This window comes from Tarenaya hassleriana, unplaced genomic scaffold (assembly GCF_000463585.1).
Source record: "Tarenaya hassleriana unplaced genomic scaffold, ASM46358v1 Cleome2, whole genome shotgun sequence".
NCBI classification, from domain to species: Eukaryota; Viridiplantae; Streptophyta; class Magnoliopsida; order Brassicales; family Cleomaceae; genus Tarenaya; species Tarenaya hassleriana.
Window position 1 is genome coordinate 2458266 of NW_010965372.1, and position 17504 is coordinate 2475769.

Sequence of the window (17504 nt, forward strand, 5' to 3'; positions counted from 1 at the left end):
TCTTCGTAGCGTAGGTAGTAGAGACCATGATTGTATTTTGGATCTTTCGGAGTGCATTGCTATTATGCTTTTGTTCGGGTAACGTTTGTTGTTCTATGAGCGTTTACACCGGTACACGAGAGATGAGCATCGGCTTCCGAGAGACAACGGTGGATAGGTTCCAATTCATAGAGTGTGTGAGAGCTTCTGCGTTTGACGTGAGTTAACTTCATTGCGAGTGAACGAATTTCGCAGAGCTAAGCCTTCGTTATTGTCGATTTCATTCTTCCGGGCGAGAGTCTACACCGTGGACGGTGTATGGTTCAAGTCTGGGGGGGTGGATAGATCCTTCATCCATTCAGGCCTATCTATTTAGGATTGCATTTAGTTTAGGTGCATCTTATCATGGCATATAGATTTAGGAAAATTTCCACTTTTGCATATCACTTTGCATTAATTGCATTCACATGTTTTCTTTTTTTCCATATAGACGATTTTTGTTAGGTTTGCATGATTGCATATGACATATAGATATAGGTTCATATAGGTTCACGTGCATACCTCGAAAACCCGTTTTGAACATCATTTGGAAGATTTTTGGGATGATAGAGTAGGACTATCTTGATGATCGAGTGACTTTGTAGAGCGTGGTTGAACCGTGTTGAATTGATAGTTCTCCAGACTTTCTATATATAGTTTGTGGGATGAGGTTGTTGTTTGGAACCTACGGAGTTGATACGACCATATCCAGGCTATATGTTTCTTGTAGAACCTTTTCCGAGTCTTGCAGGTCGATGAAATCTAGTTCAACAATTGCCTTGGGAAAATAAAGCATCTCGACACTCCGCTGTCGGAATCTCGTCAACGAAAATCGTTCGAGGACATGAGTGCATCGATTGATGGTTCGGGTCTAAGTTGTGGGTTGGACATCGCATCAAAAGAAAAAAATATATAAAAAAAAAAAGAAAAAAAAGAAAAGAAAGAGAGAAAACGATGTCCTTCAACTTCAACGTCCTAGAAACCCGAGGTGCTAGCGTTCATTAAAGAAATTCTACAAAAAGGTAAAAATCCAGGTACAGAGTAGAACTAAGATCGAATAGGCTAAGTTGAGACAAGGATAGGTTCAGAAATAGGCTTGGTGTGTTGTAGAGATTCTAATGGGTTCTAGGTGGAAATAAAAATCCCATGGCTAGGTAGAGTAGTCTTTGGTAGGAAGATCATAGTAGATGGCGAGTATATGAGCCAAGAGTTCACTGACTATCTGGCAGATTGTGGGATTGTCTCACAGTTGACTCCACCTGGAACGCCACAGTGGAATGGCGTGTCCGAGAGGAATTCGTGAAGACCAGAAAACTGCCAACGCAGGGCCGGATCCGACTGGATCCGGTCCGGATCAAGGACCCCATGAATCTGGATCCGGTCCGGATCCACCTGGAATCGGTCCGGATCCAATCAGAAACCCTAATTCGCGATTTTCAGCATTGGAATGGGACTAGAACTCTTGGCAGCCACCCTAGGGTTATAAAAAGAGCCCTAACCACGTCCTAGAAGGGAAGAACCTCAGAGAACACTTAGATATAGATTTTTGGAGAGCTTTTGGTGAGAGAAGAATAGAAGTTCACGGGATTTCGGGAAGAAGAAGGAGGATTCGATCGTGAAGATTAGACATCGACATGAGCTTTTCTATCCCTTCTTTTATCTCTTTTTCTCTGTTCTTTCTATTATTTTCCATGAACCTTGAGTAGATCCATGACTATGGGTTAGGGATTCGTTTGTGTTTTGGGTATGTTTGAACCCTAACTTGGATTTCGGTTTTGATTTGATTCGGTTCTATTGATTTGCACTTTTATTGGATTGATGTTTGCTAACCCCTTGATCAATTATCTTGGATTCTGAACCACATAGAGATATGGGTTTGTTTCGGATCAAAATCAATAGGATAGATCGTATTATTCACATAGAGATATGGTTTAATCGATTTAGGGTTGATGATAGCGTTCTTCATGCATCTAGGGTTAACTTGAATAGATCGAGAGATTGACGAGTTACTCTGTAGGTAGGGAGTTAGTAGACCGAGAGGTGAATTCTCTATCTTTGTTGCTTGATGATTCCCGAATACAAGTCATAATCGTTATTCATGCATGCTTAGTAAATACCCATACACGCGAATACGATCCCGACACCCGTAGTCATCCTTGTTTGATAGGTTACTCGTTTCACTTGCTTTCTTATTTCGTTTCATATAGATTCCACACACTTCCATCATTACTTGCTTGCTTGCTTTGATCTCTTTTCGATTTAGATTTGGAGTTAGCAACCGGTCCTCGTGTTCGACCCCGTGTTACGACGATCCGTATCCTTGCGGTGAGTTGTGAATCGGGTATAAATTCTAGACTCGGTACACACGTATCACATCCCAACTTAAAAAACAAAGGCAACATCATTTTGGTTTAGATTTGAATGAAACGTCACCAACCACATACCTGACTTGGGATTTCTTTTTCTGTCTAAATGTAAAAGGAATACCCAGAAAATGTCACAAGAGTATTATCGTATGCTAAATTTCTGGAACAAGGAAAAACAATTCTTCAAAATCATTTGAGAAAGTTCGAACAGAGCAAGAGAATTCCAGAAAACTGCTTGCGTTTATTTGATATGTTTTTACAGATTTTATACAAAAACAGAACGTTTAACCTAAATTATGAAAATAGAAACATGATCTGTCTAGCCTATCTAGGAACAAATGCATATACGGTTGCCGTATTTGACGAGTGTCAATCTTCCATAATATCATTCATAAAAAATATCAATAACTGATTCGTGTTCACATTCTCATCATGGGTTATATATGTTATGTAACGCGCTCTAGGGAAAACAATATTTCCTTGTTCTTAAAAATCTTTAGTTATGGACTGCGGCCTAATGTGACATCTTAGGTCTCCTCTACCGTATTAATCCTTATCACGTGTGCGTGTGTACACGTAGAAGGTGAAGTATATGTAATTGTATACAAGAGTGTGTGTAGGAAGGAATTGAGGAAACAGGAGATGGAGAGGTGATGTTACCGATAACGTACGGAGGGAATGCGCTGTTGACGAGAGTGGCTTTGGTGAGAGGACTCAGTCCCGTGGTTTTCGTTGTCTCCCGTCAAGCCATCGCCACTCTCTTCATCTCTCCCTTCTCTTTCCTCTCCCTCTGGTATGCGTGTATATATATACACCTCTGTATTTGTTCTTCCCCTTGCATTCGTTATTACACATTCTTCTCTTCCTAAAACCCTCTACCGGAATTAGAGGCTTCTGGTGGATCGCACTTACCTCGGTTATAGGGTGATTACGAAAGAGCTGTTCATGTTTTACATGCATGGTTTTAGCGAGCTGAATCGAGATATAAACAAGAATGTGAAGAAAAAACAGGATGACGGTGAATCAGAATGCGTATTTTGAAGGGATGTGACCAACCTCATTCCCGGGGTGACCGTTATCATCACCACCATCAACTCTACTTTGTTATTTACATAGATATAGCACAGACTTAATTATCTCTCTTTTTTAAAAAAAAGAATGGAGAAGGTGAACGTGAGGAGCTTGAGAGGGGTAGCGAAGATAATAGGGACGGGGATATATGTGCAGGAGGAGCCATGGCAATGACGCTCCTAAAGGGCTCTCAACTGCTCAACTCCACCAAGGGTGATGATGATGACACCTGGTTTCTCCTTTTAAGCACTTGTAATTTTGGTTCATCCTTCAGGTTCTTTCTTCATTCTCAATAGCAATAGCTATAGCATGAGGATGATATATTTTTGGTCCTAACTAGTAAGATTCGTTGGCAGGCTCCGATATCAGAGAACTGTCCAGATCACTTGTACACGTCCTCGTGGATGTGTTTACTGGCGACGGTATCATCAGCGACAGTGGCAGTGATATTTGGGAGAAGGGATTTAGGATCTTGGAAGCTTGATTCCTTCTTGAAGCTCTCTAGCTGTCTATACTCTGTAAGTCAATACATACATATGGTCTTATCCAACACAACATGTATTATTACACGACTGAAGAATGATATATATATATCAATATGTGGAAACAGGGGATAACAGTGGCGATATCCTTCTTTGTGCAAGCATGGTGTGTGTTTCTCACACAAAAACACTAGATCCAGTTCGTTACAGAGATCGAGAATGGAAATGGCAAAGAAAAAACGACTGTTTTGTCACACCTTCCTCTTCCTTTTTCCAAGACATATTCAAACTGCTCTACAATTCAAAAGATTGGCAACAAAAAGAAGAAGCATCAGGTCTCTAATGCACACAGGGGAAGAGAATACACAGACAGTGCCTGCAGCCTGAAGGATGGAGATGAAGACAAGCCGAACAACAACCCTCACAGCTAATGCGGTTGATGTTTACTTCTGCGATCTGTGGGTCTTCTTGCTCTCAAAATCTGGAGCCGAACTCTTATAATTTCTCTCTAATAACGCCTCCAACTGCTTCTTCGGTTGTTCCTGAAGGCACAGCAACCGATAGAGTAGACAACGATGAGGAAGATGAGGAAGACGATGTTGACCTGTGCGACTTTTTTCCAGGAGTTCTTGATGTTGTCGAGCAGACCGGCCTTGCAGGCTTGGCAGTCATAGCACAGCGCGTCTGCTTTGTTGTCCCACAGGTCACAGTCCTCATTGGTGTAGGGACCAGGTGTCTTGGTCCAATTGGTCGGGCTCACATAGCTGAAGGCGCAGTCGTTGGATGGCTTACAGCATCCAGACTGCACAATACCGAAAACAGACAAAGTTTTGTGAGGTTAAAGATGACAAAAACACACAAGCGAATGCTGGCATGCAGGATGCTTATATGGATGACACAAAAAAAGAAAAAATTAGGCAGGCATCCAAAGTTGTTCAAAACTCAACCAGAGGAGAGGAAAACTACTACAAAAAAATCAACTATAATAACAGTTGCAGTGGGAAAGGGCAACACCTACAAAGATGTTTTCGTCACATAATATCGTATATCCACCAAAGTTATCCATATATAACGGATGACTAACGATATGCTCATTCCAAACAATTCACCTCAAAACCAAGACCTTGTGTCTAATGTTCACGTTTACACCACGAGATTTAGCCTTTAGGGGATAAATGGACAAACGTAGCCTAGCTCTAATATGGCAACACCGTTGTTATTCTCCCGTTATTCATATCTAAAAGCAAGATTCCCAATGATCTCAAATTCATCCTAAAAGGCTTTGCCTGCTTCTGCCTGCATTTTTTTTAACTAAAAGTACAAGTAAGCCTATGTGTCCTTTCTAAAAGGTCAAAGACAAAAAGATTCTGGGAAAAGCAGAGTGAATCGGTATCATTGTCAAAAAGCTGAGGGACTCTCTTAAAAGTGATTGGCTACGGATGATTCAAAATCAGATGAGCAGCGGAAAATCGGAATTCAGAATTCAAATCTCAAATGTTACCTGAAGAGCGTTGAGGTTGGCCTTGTAGAACTCATCCATGGAGTCGCCGGCGTAGCGGCCGTGGAAAACCGAGCAGACATTGGAGTAAATCAAGCAGCTCCGGATTCGGTTCCAGTTATTGGGATCGGTAACGCGCTTCCGGAGCCAGCCGGAGTAATCGCCGAGCCTGTATTCCCTGTAGCCTCTGTCGGACAAAACCTGGCCGGCGCCGCGGTTGGTGACGGCGAAGGCGAAGATGGTGAAGCAGAAGCCGATGAGAATGAGGACGAACATGGCGAGGAGGTAGAGCCAGAGGAGGCAGGAGACGCGGCAGCAGGCGCCGAAGAGGCCGGCGATGGAGACGGCCATGAGGAAGAGACCGAGGAGGAGGATGGGCTTGTCGAGGAAGCCCTCGCACTCGGTGGCGGCATTCTTGCCGAGCCAGATCCCAACGGAGAGGATGGGGATGGAGAGGAGGAAGGTGAAGAAGTTGAGGATTCCGAGAAGATTGTTGCTAATGTTGAACATTGTGCTCGATCGATCCGGATTCGAAGACGATTCCGCATTTATAACTCCGTTAGTTGTAACCGATGCACCGTTGATAATGTATTGATGATGATCTCTTAAAAATAGATGCGAGGAAGCGCTCGCCCTCGGTGGCGGCATTCTTGCCGAGCCAGATCCCAACGGAGAGGATGGGGATGGAGAGGAGGAAGGTGAAGAAGTTGAGGATTCCGAGAAGATTGTTGCTAATGTTGAACATTGTGCTCGATCGATCCGGATTCGAAGACGATTCCGCATTTATAACTCCGTTAGTTGTAACCGATGCACCGTTGATAATGTATTGATGATGATCTCTTAAAAATAGATGGCTTTTTTTTTTAATATATATATATCAGGATAGATGGCTTCCCACTCCAATTCAGAATACCAAGGTTTCCTATCGAAACGAAACACTTCATCTCAGGATCATCAACCAAACAAACACGACATGTGTGCATCAAAGGAATAAACAAAGAAACTAGACACCCATTGGCCTTAGCCTATCGAATGGACAAAAAGGAGAAAGCATACACTTCTCCTCATCGAACGAGGAGAAGGATTCACTCATACGCGCACGCACTCTATCTCACCGCTGGGTATTTTAGGATCCAGACGGCACAGATCTCTCCGTCCAAAGTCTTACGGGATATCTTTACCCGTTGTCTCGCCTCACTACAAACCAATCTGATTTCTCCAAGTCAATCATGCATCATCCCATAATGAACAATCAAAAGTAAAATATATAAACACAATCCCAATCCAACAAAAACTTTTATCTGCAGTTGGTCCTGTTTTTAAAAATAATAAAAATATGGCTCGCAGGCCGACGAACCGGCCCATGGGGAGGTCGATCAGTAAGCCCATTTTTTTGGAAAAAAATCAGGAGTTGATCCCAAGATTCTTTCAAACGTGATGATAGGAGAGATCTACCCTTTAATCTCTCCAACCCCATTGACTCCGTACTTGATACTGACACCACACATGCTCATGCATGCATCTGTGTATATAACACATCCCTTCAAAACTCGAAACACCGAAAGAGAAGCTTTCCTCTGAATCCTGATGGCAGAAAATGCCCCGCAAGCACTTGTAACAGCAGAACCGGCCACACCGACGGCGACAGAAACCGAGGCCAAGACCGCAGATAAAATGGAGTCGCAGAGCAATCCGCCGGGAGGGATGATGGCGGCGGCGCACGTGATAGCGCCTGGGGTGCTGTCGATATTCTCCTTCTTCCTGTCCCTGGCTCTGCTGGGATGCGCCGTCTGGCTCCTCTTCATGAGAAGCTACGACTGCGAGGACCTCCTGGGGCTGCCACGTGTCCAGACTCTGGCCAGCGTCGGCCTCCTGGCCGTGTTCGCCATCAGCAACGCGGCTCTCTATCAACAACTGTCGACCAGCAACGCGGCTCTCTATCAACGGCAGAGGTTCCCAATGCCGGTGGTGGTGGTGATAGTGGTGACGCTGTTGCTGATGCTCTTCCTCGGCCTTGCTTACTCCGGCGTCAACGAGATGCAGAGCCAACGGTTTCCGGCGACTGCCTCCTGGTTCAAGATGAAGGTGATGGACGATTCCAATTGGAACAATATCAAGTCCTGTATATACGATAAGGGCACCTGTAACGAACTCGTTTACAGATCCTTGAGGAAAGATTCTTATGATCTGATCAGCAACAGTAAAATGTCATCCGTTCAGGTATATATGTATATATGTATATATATGTATGTATATGGAATGGTGGATGAAGGATCGCATTCTGACATTGTTTTTAATGAATGTGGGGGATGGAGAGCGGGTGCTGCATTCCACCGAAGACGTGTGAGATGGAGGAGGTGAACGCAACGTCATGGAGAAGGAAAGAGGAGATGGAATACGACATAGAAAACGAAGACTGCGAGATGTGGAGGAAGGAGTGGAGCGTTCTGTGCTACGACTGCAGGTCCTGCAAGTTGGGTTTCATCAGAGCTCTTCGTCGGAAATGGTGGAAGCTCGGCGTCTTCTGCATCGTCATGTCCCTCCTCCTCCTCCTCTCCCATCTCTTGCTTTTCTTGGCCACTTTCTGGGAGCGTCTCAAGACCTAGAAGATTTTTTTTTTTTTTACTGCGTTCCTTTTCTTTCTATTTGTCATGAATGCTACATAAAATTCCCCTGCACATTCAATAAACATCTACTCTTCTTATATTTGACCACTCGGTTCTTTCCTTTGGACACGAATAACTATGATGAAAAACACAACTAGCAAAGGAAATCCTATTAAACAAATGAATAATCGCCATTGCCGATGGGGGCTCTGTTGTTAAGGATGTCGGAACGCAGTGATTCGATTTCCTTGACGGCACGGATGATGTCATCCTCCATCGCTCTCAGCTCACTCACTTGCTCCACGTTCACCCCCTTCCCCTTCTCAAACCTTTCCCTGTTTCACCACTACATTATTACTCCACTAGTTGTAGTGTACCACTCATTGGCCTTTGCAACTTCATTCCAAGCAAGAATGCCGGTTGTTAATCGATTTCCAATTAATCTAGTCCGAAACCCAGTCAGTCTGCTAAAGAAAACCAAAGGTTAAAGGCGAGAGAAATTACCGTAATCTCAGGTGCTCGTCCTTGAGGCTTTCGAGCTCATCACCCAACTCCTTCAGACATGATGCATCACTACGTCGCTTCTTCAGCTCCTCAGAAGCAGAATGAACACGTGACACGAGTTCTTCACGCTCTCTCAACAGCCTCTGTGCTTCCAAGTGAGCCAGCTGAAGCTCCCTCCTTATATTCTCACCATTCTTGACAACAGCCTCCATTTTTGATATTTTCTCCAATGTTACTCTGACCTGAATATCACTTTCTGTCTCGATGCCTCTGATGTGGGCTCTAAGTCCCTGTACTTCATGTTCTGCTGTGATCAGGTCATCCCTCAGAACGACGTGGCTGGCTGCTAGCTTCCGATTGTCAACAGAGAGTTGGTCTATCTCAGCGGCTTGAGACGCAATCTTGTTTTCTAGTAACTCAGGGTGCGAAGCCCGCTGCTGCCTCATTACACCAGTGGAGGTGCCTTGGACCGACCTGCCATGGTGCTTTGCTGGCAACCTGTCTCTCGAGGACGACATCTGCACTGGAGGGAAGAACATGTGATAAGAACCAACCCAATCAATACTGGAAAGGGGAAATTAAACAAGAAGACTGAGAAAAAACACTGCAAACTGGATTTCACAGGGTAAATCAACCATAGAAAGATATCTGAGCAAAAAAAAACTACACACAGAACAAAACAGATCAATTTAACCGATCATATCAGATTCAGACTTGAAATTTAAAGGTAAGCAAGGGAAGTGAAGTATCCATCACATAACAACTAAGCTGTTTCCTTCTCATATCTCTTTCTCCCTCGGCAGTTAGAGCCATTCCTAGACACTTTGTTACTTGACCCGCAAACCCTTTGTCGACAATCGACAGTTTCTCCTCGTATATATCCTGTCTCCTTTGCAACAGCATAATTTGCAAGTTCAGGACCAAAACAAATCCCAATTCTGCAATTGTACAGATTTTTCGTTTTAGCTGAAAAGGGAAAGGCAGCTTTCTCAACCAGAAAACCGAGTTTACAGGCGAAGCAGTCAGTCAAAGCCATTGCCGCAGCATCTACTTAAATAAAGCCTAAGAAAAAAACCAAATCGATCGCTACAGATACGAATGTGATAGCTCCCATTTTCACTTTGCAGGTGAAATCCAACAGAAAAACGGATTTTTACCAAAGGCTTTTGAGTTTCGACAAAATTACACAGAGAGAGAGAGATTACCCAAAGCCAGAACAGCAGAGAACTTGGCTTGTCCTTACGGTCAAGGATTATAAACTACAAAAATCTTGCACAGAAGCCGTCGAGAACAGGGGATCTCCGGACAAAGAGCATAAACGGATCAACTGAGGCCGTTGGGTGTCGCTTAGCATAGATTTTCCGCTCTCAATACAAAATTTTGACAGTAAATCAAACACACATTCCCAAGCGACCAGAAACAAAACAAACAATTGGGTCGGGAGAGAAATCGCATATGGGAACAGACCGAAAACCCCAACTCGGGGGGAGACCAAGCGGTTGGGGGATGGAGTTTGGGCTTCGCAGGCTTGCCAAAACACGCGATTGGGGACTGGGAAATAAGCATTCATTTAACCCAAATCATATCGGCCCACACGTTGTTCAACTCCTCACGCCCCACGATCTGTTGCTAATTTTTATTAAAAAAAAAAAAGAGCGAGAGAAGGGGTGTGGGCCCATAAGAGAGCCCACCATGCTACTTGCTTGCTCGGTCGGAGTTGTAACAGTGTCGGCACGTAATATAACTGTCACGGAGATATCATTATAAAATAGAAAATAGAAATACAGCTGGCGAGTGGGTCCTCGGAGTGACCTTTTTAAAGCCTCTTGTCCATTTCCCCATCTGCCCTTTCTTGCCTTTATAAACGGACCTAAATAAACATTATTCCCCGGTATTTTTAATTTTAACAAAATATATTCTATACTTCCTTTGATTATATAATTAGTGACATTATAATGACTCCAGTAGCAACATTGCAATTAATGAAACATAGGGGTAAGCGTTTCGGTTTTCGGATCAGAATTTTAGCGGTTCGATTCGGGAACGATTTATTCGGTATTCTAAAATTATACTAAATCAGTACCGTATATTATTCGATTCGGTTCGGTTTCGGTTTTTACTACAAAAAATTAGATTTTCTTAAGAAAATTCTAATTTTTCGGGAATTTTATAAAGTTCAGTTCGATTCGGTTCTAAAAAATTCGGTTCTATAAAAATCATATCTTTGAGAAATTTTAAACGGTACAGTTTAAAAAAAATATCGAAATTTTCGGTTCGATTCCGAAAAACCGAACCGAAACAACCACCGCTGATGAAACATATTCAGATTTTTCAAAATATTTCACCATGATCAATGTGTTTCACAATGTGTTTTCTAAATGCTTTGCATTATCCATTGAGTATAGCTAAGCTTTACTTTGTTCTCATAGCTTTTTCTTTCCTCCAATGGGATTCGTGGCCTGTTATTAGTGAGTAGATAACTCCTTTTTCCCATTCTTTCTCATGTATCTGGGTAGGTATTAAGTAAAAATGGAAAGCGAGTTTACTTGTGACTTAGAGGCTTTGCCGTGATTGTAGCCGTAATAGGACAGATACCACCTCACGAACTTCTTCAACCCCGTCTGAAGATCCGTGGTGGGCTTGTACCCGAACGCCATTCGAGCCGCGCTTGTGTTGGCATGCGTGAAGGGCACGTCTCCGTTTCCGGGCATGTCCACCACATTCCTCTTTGCCTTCACCTTTAGATGCCTCTCCAGTATATCCACCAGATTCGGCACCGTCACCGGAGATGTGTTCCCCAGATTGAAGATCCGGTACGGTGCGGGTCCCCGCTTTTTCCCGCTCGACCCGGTGCTCTTACCCGACGTGTCCAGCGAGCCCAGACACCCTTTGACTATGTCGTCGATGTATGTGAAGTCGCGGGCCAAATCCACTCTGTTCTTTCCCCGGTATATGGTTATCGGTTTCCCCTGGAGGATGTTTCGGGTGAAGGAGAAGTACGCCATATCGGGTCGCCCCCAGGGTCCGTACACCGTGAAGAATCGCAATCCGGTAATGGCGAGGCCGTATATATGGTTGTATGTGTGGGTGATTTCCTCGCCGGCTTTCTTCGTCGCGGCGTACAGGCTCGCCGGCTGGTCCGTGCGATCGGCCTCAGAGAACGGGCTCTTGTCGTTGAGGCCGTAGACGGAGCTCGACGACGCCCACACGATCGCCGGCTGAGGATTCGCTGATTTGCAGATCTCGAGGAGCGTCACGAGTCCGGCGATGTTGCTGTGCACGTACGAATGCGGATTCTCCATCGCGTACCGTACGCCAGCCTGCGCCGCCAGGTGCATCACGTGCGTGAACGCCACCACGTCGAAGAGTTTAGCGAGTAGCTTCGCGTCGTTCACGTCTCCCTCCACGACGAAGATCCCATGGTCGCTGAGCAGAGCTTTCCGCGCCTTCTTCAGGGACGGATCGTAGTAGCTGTTGAAGTTGTCCAGTCCGACGACACCATCGCCGCGCTTCCTCAAGGCAAGGGACACGTGGCTTCCGACGAATCCGGCAGCGCCGGTGACGAGAACAGACATTCCACCGGAGCGGTGGATCTGCGCGGAGCTCCGGACCGGCTTCTCCCCTTGGATGGACGAGAACAGACATTCCACCGGAGCGGTGGATCTGCGCGGAGCTCCGGCCCTGCTTCTCCCATTGAATGCCGCCCCAGGAGGCGGAGAAGTAGCGGCTTCCGGAATCGACGAAGCTCTGGAAGCTCAGATATGAAGCCGTCAAGGCAATGAGGAAGAGAGCCCATAAGAACATGGTGCTTGTGGAGGCGAAGCAGCGGTAGAACTGGCGATTCATGGCGTGATTTCTGTCGATTTTGAATTTTCCCGGGGTCGAGGGGAACAGCTCTTCCTCCAAAGACGGCATATCTCCAGTGGATTCTGAATAGAGAGAGATTCAAATATCCAGGGAAAAAGGCGAGAAAGGGAAGAGGTGCAGAGAAAACCAAGGAGAGGATCTGTGATGTTCCTGCACCTGCCAAAAGATGGAGAGAGAGACAATGTATATATACAGAGGTGACCTTCCACGAAGGCCACGCGTGAACGCGTTAATGGACGGCCAGATTGGATTTTGGAGGATTTAACAAAACATGCTCTTGGGAAGACAAATTACACTGTATTTTCGTTGTAATGATCAGAAATAATATAACCCGACTTTTGAGTATTTTGTAAGACGATGACCAGTTTTAAATACATTGAATTTTAAAGCACCCATTAATAATAGGGGGTTCATATTGTTTAATGAGGGCAATCAATAACGCAAAAAAAATAAAAAAAGGGTTTCTAACGTGTTTTTAAGCAAAGTTTATGCGCTATGATTAGCATCCAATCATTCATTGATTTAATGACAGATATTGTTGTGACCAAAAGTAAGCGGTCTCTCCTTTCTCACTCAGAACTCAGATCGTTTCTCTGCCAGATTGGTCGTGGGTCCGTCGACTTCCTCCTCTATTCTCTTGGTCTCGATCTCTCATCTGTGTCTGACGGCTACCAATCTCTGTCCATCCCGCCTTCGAAAAATATTCGCATTAATGATTTTCTCCAGCTTCTTTACGAGAGAAAAATGGGCCAAGCTGACCTTCAAATCAAATGGGCCCTCCAATTGGATCCTGTATCCATAGCCCATCTTTTTAACTTCGACTTCCTTCTTTTGCCCCTTCACAAACAACACTTCTCATCTGGATCTGTTACGGTACCGATCTAGGCGGAGATTTCCCCCCCCCTTTGGTGTTCTTCTAATTTCATACATTCCTTAACCGGCTCTCCGGCCTCTTCCGGTGAGTTCGAATTTCTGGATCCGTCCGACATTTAGCTCTTCAGTTTTTGTAATTTTCCTTCTGCTGAAAATCCTAGGGATTATCTCCTTGAGAATGGAAAGATCCATGGGAGGGCTTCGATGGTGGTTTAGGTTATTGATTGCTGGTTGATTTGATCTTGTTGGATCAACAGCCTTGAGAATTTGACTTCTCCTTTGTAGCAGTCTAGGTTTCTAAAAGTCCACGATCTTTGGACTCGATGACGCGTAGAAATCCTATTTTAGTCTGCCTCCTTTCTGGGATCTATATTTTGAGCTAGTTTCTTCATGCTTGGCATCTTAATGTACGGTATATCTTGCAAGGGTTCATCGATCATGAATGCTCTTTCAGACGTCTTTGTTGATTGTTTAGCTGATCTATTTAACTTCATATGGCCGTGCAAGTATAATTTCTCTTTGATTACCTACGGATTTGCCTTGATTATTAGATGAAGGAATCTAAAGAAGGAACAAGGGAAAGGGGGCCCAAATCATCCTCTGCGAGTTCCCTCCCTCTTATTCTTGATGTCCAAGACTTTAAGGTAAGGATTTAACTTCAGTTTTTCCTCCGCTAGAGGTTATTGTTTTAAACTCATTTTTTCGAATCTGTAATGCTTCAAAATTTCCCATGCAGGGTGATTTTTCATTTGATGCATTGTTTGGAAACCTGGTGAATGACCTATTACCGTCCTTCCTAGAAGAAGAGGTAGATTCAGCAGATGGACATGGCAACATCATTGGCATTGATGGTTTGGTAAATGGGCATATACGTGCCCCATCTGACGCAGCCAAGCTATCTCAGTTGTTGACTGCTCCTTTATTCCCAGAAGTAGATAGTCTCTTGTCTCTGTTCAAGGGTGCTTGCAAGGAGTTAGTGGATCTTCGGAAGCAGGTGACTGTTTGAGACTGTTTTCACTGTGTCTCACATTTTTTTCCATCTTCTGATGTCAAGGTTTTGTTACCTTTGTTGGCAGATTGATGGAAGGCTCAACAATCTTAAGAAGGAGGTTTCAGCACAAGATGCTAAGCACAGGAAGACACTTACGGAGGTTGACAGACAGTTACTTCTGTATTTCTGCTTTTTGGTTTGTTATTTTATGTCTCCACATGCTTATGAATCAGTGCCTGATGAGCAACATAAAGTTTGAATTGGTGCCCTGATCAATATTTTTGATGGGTCCCATCATTTACCTTGTTTTGTATTGGCACCTGTTTAGATAGAGAAAGGTGTAGATGGCCTGTTCGATAGCTTCGCGAGGTTGGATGCTCGTATTTCAAGTGTAGGACAGACTGCTGCAAAAATTGGAGATCATTTGCAGGTAGAATTAGTCCTGTCTGTAACTTAGTATTGACGTTCTAGCGTCGAAATCTAAACTTGCCCATGCTTCATTTGTCAGAGTGCAGATGCTCAGCGAGAAACTGCTAGCCAGACAATAGAGCTTATTAAGGTGTGAATGTTTTCATGTTGTAACTGGGTAACTTAGAAAGCTAGATTATATTTTTAAAGAAGTTCTTATTTTCCAAATGCAGTACCTAATGGAATTCAATGGCAGCCCGGGGGATCTTATGGAGCTTTCCGCTTTGTTTTCTGATGATAGTCGTGTAGCAGAGGCTGCTTCTATCGCTCAGAAATTAAGTAATGATATGATATTTCTTTTGTTTTTTCAAGACAACTAAACTTTTTCTTCACGTATGATAAGATATGACATTCCGAGACGATTAAACTTTTCTTTGAGTTTTATTTATTTTATTTTGGTGCTTGCCCTGTCTATGCTAGGATCTTTCGCTGAGGAAGACATCGGAAGGCAAGGAATTGTTGGAGGGACCGCAGTCGGAAATGCAACAGCTGGCCGAGGTTTGGAAGTTGCAGTTGCTAATCTTCAGGATTACTGCAATGGTATAGTAGCTTTTTTATACTGCCTTTTGTTTCTTTCTTCTATCATGGAGTACTCTGGAGTCTAACACTTCACTCCGATTTTATAGAATTGGAGAACAGACTTTTATCTCGTTTTGATGCTGCGTCACAGCGAAGAGATTTATCTACCATGTCAGAATGTGCTAAGATATTGTCACAGGTGAAACTTCTTCCATGAGGTCAACATGTATTTAGGTCAGAAGTTTGATTCTGTTAACTCACTGGACATATTCATATGTTATCTTTCTGATCAAGGAAAAGAATTTATAATGCCGAATTGAAACCCTTTTTCTTATGAAGTGATTCTGGGTTATTCGAAAATGGCAATCAGCATAGTGCATGGACATGTAATCCTACTCTGATATGCATTCTTCCTGATGTTCAGTTTCGGTTCTTGATATTCAGTTTAACAGGGGCACAAGTGCCATGCAACATTATGTGGCAACACGTCCTATGTTTATTGACGTGGAAGTCATGAATGCGGACACTAGATCGGTGCTTGGTGACCAGGGTTCTCAGCCTAGTCCTAGCAACATTGCTCGTGGACTTTCTTCTCTATACAAAGAAATTACAGGTCTGAAAGACTACCTTTTATCTAGATGCAAGACATGAACATATTTCTATCTTGATTCATGTCCCCTGTTGTCTGTCATGTAGACACTGTACGAAAAGAAGCCGCCACCATTACAGCTGTTTTTCCTGCTCCAAACGAAGTTATGGCAATCTTAGTTCAGGTAATGGGCATGATAATGTGGAAGCTATTGGCTTTATCCAAGCCAGAAATTAGAATAGGCAGTACCAAACCAATTCTTCTTGTGTCATATGCAGAGAGTTCTAGAACAGCGAGTTACCGGCATTCTTGACAAAATATTAGTGAAGCCATCTCTTATGAATCCGCCCCCCGTGCAAGATGGTGGCCTGTTATTAGTGAGTAGATAACTCCTTTTTCCCATTCTTTCTCATGTATCTGGGTAGGTATTAAGTAAAAATGGAAAGCGAGTTTACTTGTGACTTTTCACTTCAGTACCTTAGGATGTTAGCTGTTGCCTATGAGAGAACGCAAGAACTTGCTAAAGACCTCCGAGCTGTTGGATGTGGTGACTTGGATGTTGAAGGTGATCATGCATCTCTTAAATTTCTGGATAATTGAATTTTGTTGCCTCGTGGAAATATTATCTTTGGTGTTCAAAATCTTCTTTCTCTGTCTCTGCAGGGCTGACAGAGTCATTGTTTTCCACGTACAAGGATGAATACGCTGAACATGAGCAAGCCTCCCTGAAACAACTATATCAAGCAAAGGTGTAACTTGATTTTTCCATTGGCTGATTGAGGTTATCTTTTGTTTTTGTACTTTGAACTGAAGTTCTTGGATATGAATGATTTTATGCAGATGGATGAATTACGTGCAGAGAGCCAGCAGGTTTCTGAATCATCTGGGACAATTGGACGCTCTAAGGGTGCTTCAATATCATCTTCTCAGCAGCAAATTTCTGTTACAGTCGTGACAGAGTTTGTTCGTTGGAATGAAGAAGCAATCTCCAGATGCACGTTGTTTTCATCTCAGGTTACTGAAATGAGCAATTTGAGAGAAGCATTTATCATAGAACCCTTAATCGTTGAGAGTTTTGAGAAAGGATGTAGGATAGACCAAAAAAATCTGAATTTTTTTCATCGGCTAGGAATATGATACTGAAGAGAATTCTGTTCTGGGGGATTGTGTATCTGGTATTTATACTTTTATGTCCTTGTGCAGCCAGCTATGCTTGCAGCCAACGTAAAGGCAGTATTTACTTGCCTGCTAGACCAGGTATGTTATTTATAATATTCAAGCATTTATGTCGGATCATTCATGTTCGCATTGCTAATGAAATAATGGATCTTTTGCAGGTTAGCAAATACATATCTGAAGGACTTGAAAGGGCAAGGGATGGCCTATCTGAAGCTGCAGCATTGAGGGAGAGATTTGTTTTGGGCACAAGTGTTAGCAGAAGGGTGGCCGCTGCAGCTGCTTCTGCTGTAATTTCTTTGCTATTCTCATTCACAAGATTTTAAATGCTTGTCATTCTGTTGATGAGGTTAACTTACTTATAATTGCTTGTTCATTTTCCAGGCGGAAGCTGCTGCAGCTGCTGGAGAAAGTAGCTTTAAATCTTTCATGGTCGCTGTGCAGCGTTGTGGTAGTAGTGTTGCTATAGTTCAGCA

At 43.6% G+C, this 17504-nt stretch overlaps 6 protein-coding genes across 12 annotated transcripts in view; 3 read left to right on the forward strand and 3 right to left on the reverse strand.

Annotated features, from left to right (window-relative positions):
- The first annotated feature begins 2468 nt into the window (after positions 1 to 2468).
- LOC104813266 (WAT1-related protein At4g28040) lies at positions 2469 to 4131 on the forward strand. The gene is given in 6 exon segments (XM_019202350.1): positions 2469 to 3252; positions 3353 to 3416; positions 3552 to 3599; positions 3602 to 3729; positions 3796 to 3973; positions 4066 to 4131. Coding segments are annotated over 6 exon segments (699 nt in total). The 5' UTR covers positions 2469 to 3037.
- LOC104811825 (tetraspanin-7) lies at positions 4061 to 6626 on the reverse strand. 2 transcript variants are annotated; one of them, XM_010538653.2, is made up of 3 exons: positions 6070 to 6626; positions 5439 to 5834; positions 4061 to 4739 (listed from the first exon to the last, which is right to left on the reverse strand). In XM_010538653.2, exons 1-3 carry the CDS (start codon positions 6178 to 6180, stop codon positions 4446 to 4448), a joined length of 801 nt encoding a protein of 266 aa, XP_010536955.1. In that variant the 5' UTR covers positions 6181 to 6626; the 3' UTR covers positions 4061 to 4445. The 2 variants fall into 2 exon arrangements, with proteins under 2 accessions (XP_010536955.1, XP_010536954.1); XM_010538652.2 differs by lacking the exon at positions 6070 to 6626 and having other exon boundaries at positions 5439 to 6044.
- Positions 6627 to 6903: 277 nt separating this feature from the next.
- On the forward strand, positions 6904 to 8141 carry LOC104811827 (tetraspanin-15). Its single transcript, XM_019202337.1, has 3 exons — positions 6904 to 7324; positions 7358 to 7655; positions 7751 to 8141. The coding sequence occupies exons 1-3, from the start codon at positions 7023 to 7025 to the stop codon at positions 8039 to 8041; spliced, it is 891 nt and encodes a 296-aa protein (XP_019057882.1). The 5' UTR covers positions 6904 to 7022; the 3' UTR covers positions 8042 to 8141.
- On the reverse strand, positions 8110 to 10098 carry LOC104811826 (protein FLX-like 4). Of its 6 annotated transcripts, none has more exons than XM_010538654.2 (4): positions 9751 to 10098; positions 9260 to 9483; positions 8546 to 9063; positions 8110 to 8376 (listed from the first exon to the last, which is right to left on the reverse strand). In XM_010538654.2, the coding sequence occupies exons 2-4, from the start codon at positions 9446 to 9448 to the stop codon at positions 8214 to 8216; spliced, it is 870 nt and encodes a 289-aa protein (XP_010536956.1). In that variant the 5' UTR covers positions 9449 to 9483; positions 9751 to 10098; the 3' UTR covers positions 8110 to 8213. The 6 variants fall into 6 exon arrangements, with proteins under 6 accessions (XP_010536956.1, XP_010536957.1, XP_010536958.1 ...); XM_010538655.2 differs by having other exon boundaries at positions 8546 to 9068; positions 9307 to 9483; positions 9751 to 10096; XM_010538656.2 differs by having other exon boundaries at positions 9302 to 9483; positions 9751 to 10096.
- Positions 10099 to 11064: 966 nt separating this feature from the next.
- LOC104813267 (UDP-glucuronate 4-epimerase 1-like) lies at positions 11065 to 12760 on the reverse strand. Its single transcript, XM_010540836.2, has 2 exons — positions 12226 to 12760; positions 11065 to 12167 (listed from the first exon to the last, which is right to left on the reverse strand). The coding sequence occupies exons 1-2, from the start codon at positions 12458 to 12460 to the stop codon at positions 11065 to 11067; spliced, it is 1338 nt and encodes a 445-aa protein (XP_010539138.1). The 5' UTR covers positions 12461 to 12760.
- A 483-nt stretch (positions 12761 to 13243) lies between these two features.
- LOC104811828 (exocyst complex component SEC10) overlaps positions 13244 to 17504 on the forward strand; it is a 6550-nt gene continuing 2289 nt past the window's right edge. The window contains exons 1-18 of the mRNA XM_010538662.2: positions 13244 to 13370; positions 13837 to 13929; positions 14022 to 14279; positions 14362 to 14436; positions 14605 to 14706; positions 14785 to 14835; positions 14918 to 15023; positions 15165 to 15284; positions 15371 to 15462; positions 15708 to 15876; positions 15960 to 16036; positions 16131 to 16229; positions 16327 to 16417; positions 16516 to 16601; positions 16693 to 16866; positions 17056 to 17109; positions 17190 to 17318; positions 17413 to 17504. Coding sequence (XP_010536964.1) covers positions 13837 to 13929; positions 14022 to 14279; positions 14362 to 14436; positions 14605 to 14706; positions 14785 to 14835; positions 14918 to 15023; positions 15165 to 15284; positions 15371 to 15462; positions 15708 to 15876; positions 15960 to 16036; positions 16131 to 16229; positions 16327 to 16417; positions 16516 to 16601; positions 16693 to 16866; positions 17056 to 17109; positions 17190 to 17318; positions 17413 to 17504 — 1868 coding nt within the window. The 5' untranslated portion in view covers positions 13244 to 13370. The remainder of the gene's footprint in view (positions 13371 to 13836; positions 13930 to 14021; positions 14280 to 14361; positions 14437 to 14604; positions 14707 to 14784; positions 14836 to 14917; positions 15024 to 15164; positions 15285 to 15370; positions 15463 to 15707; positions 15877 to 15959; positions 16037 to 16130; positions 16230 to 16326; positions 16418 to 16515; positions 16602 to 16692; positions 16867 to 17055; positions 17110 to 17189; positions 17319 to 17412) is intronic.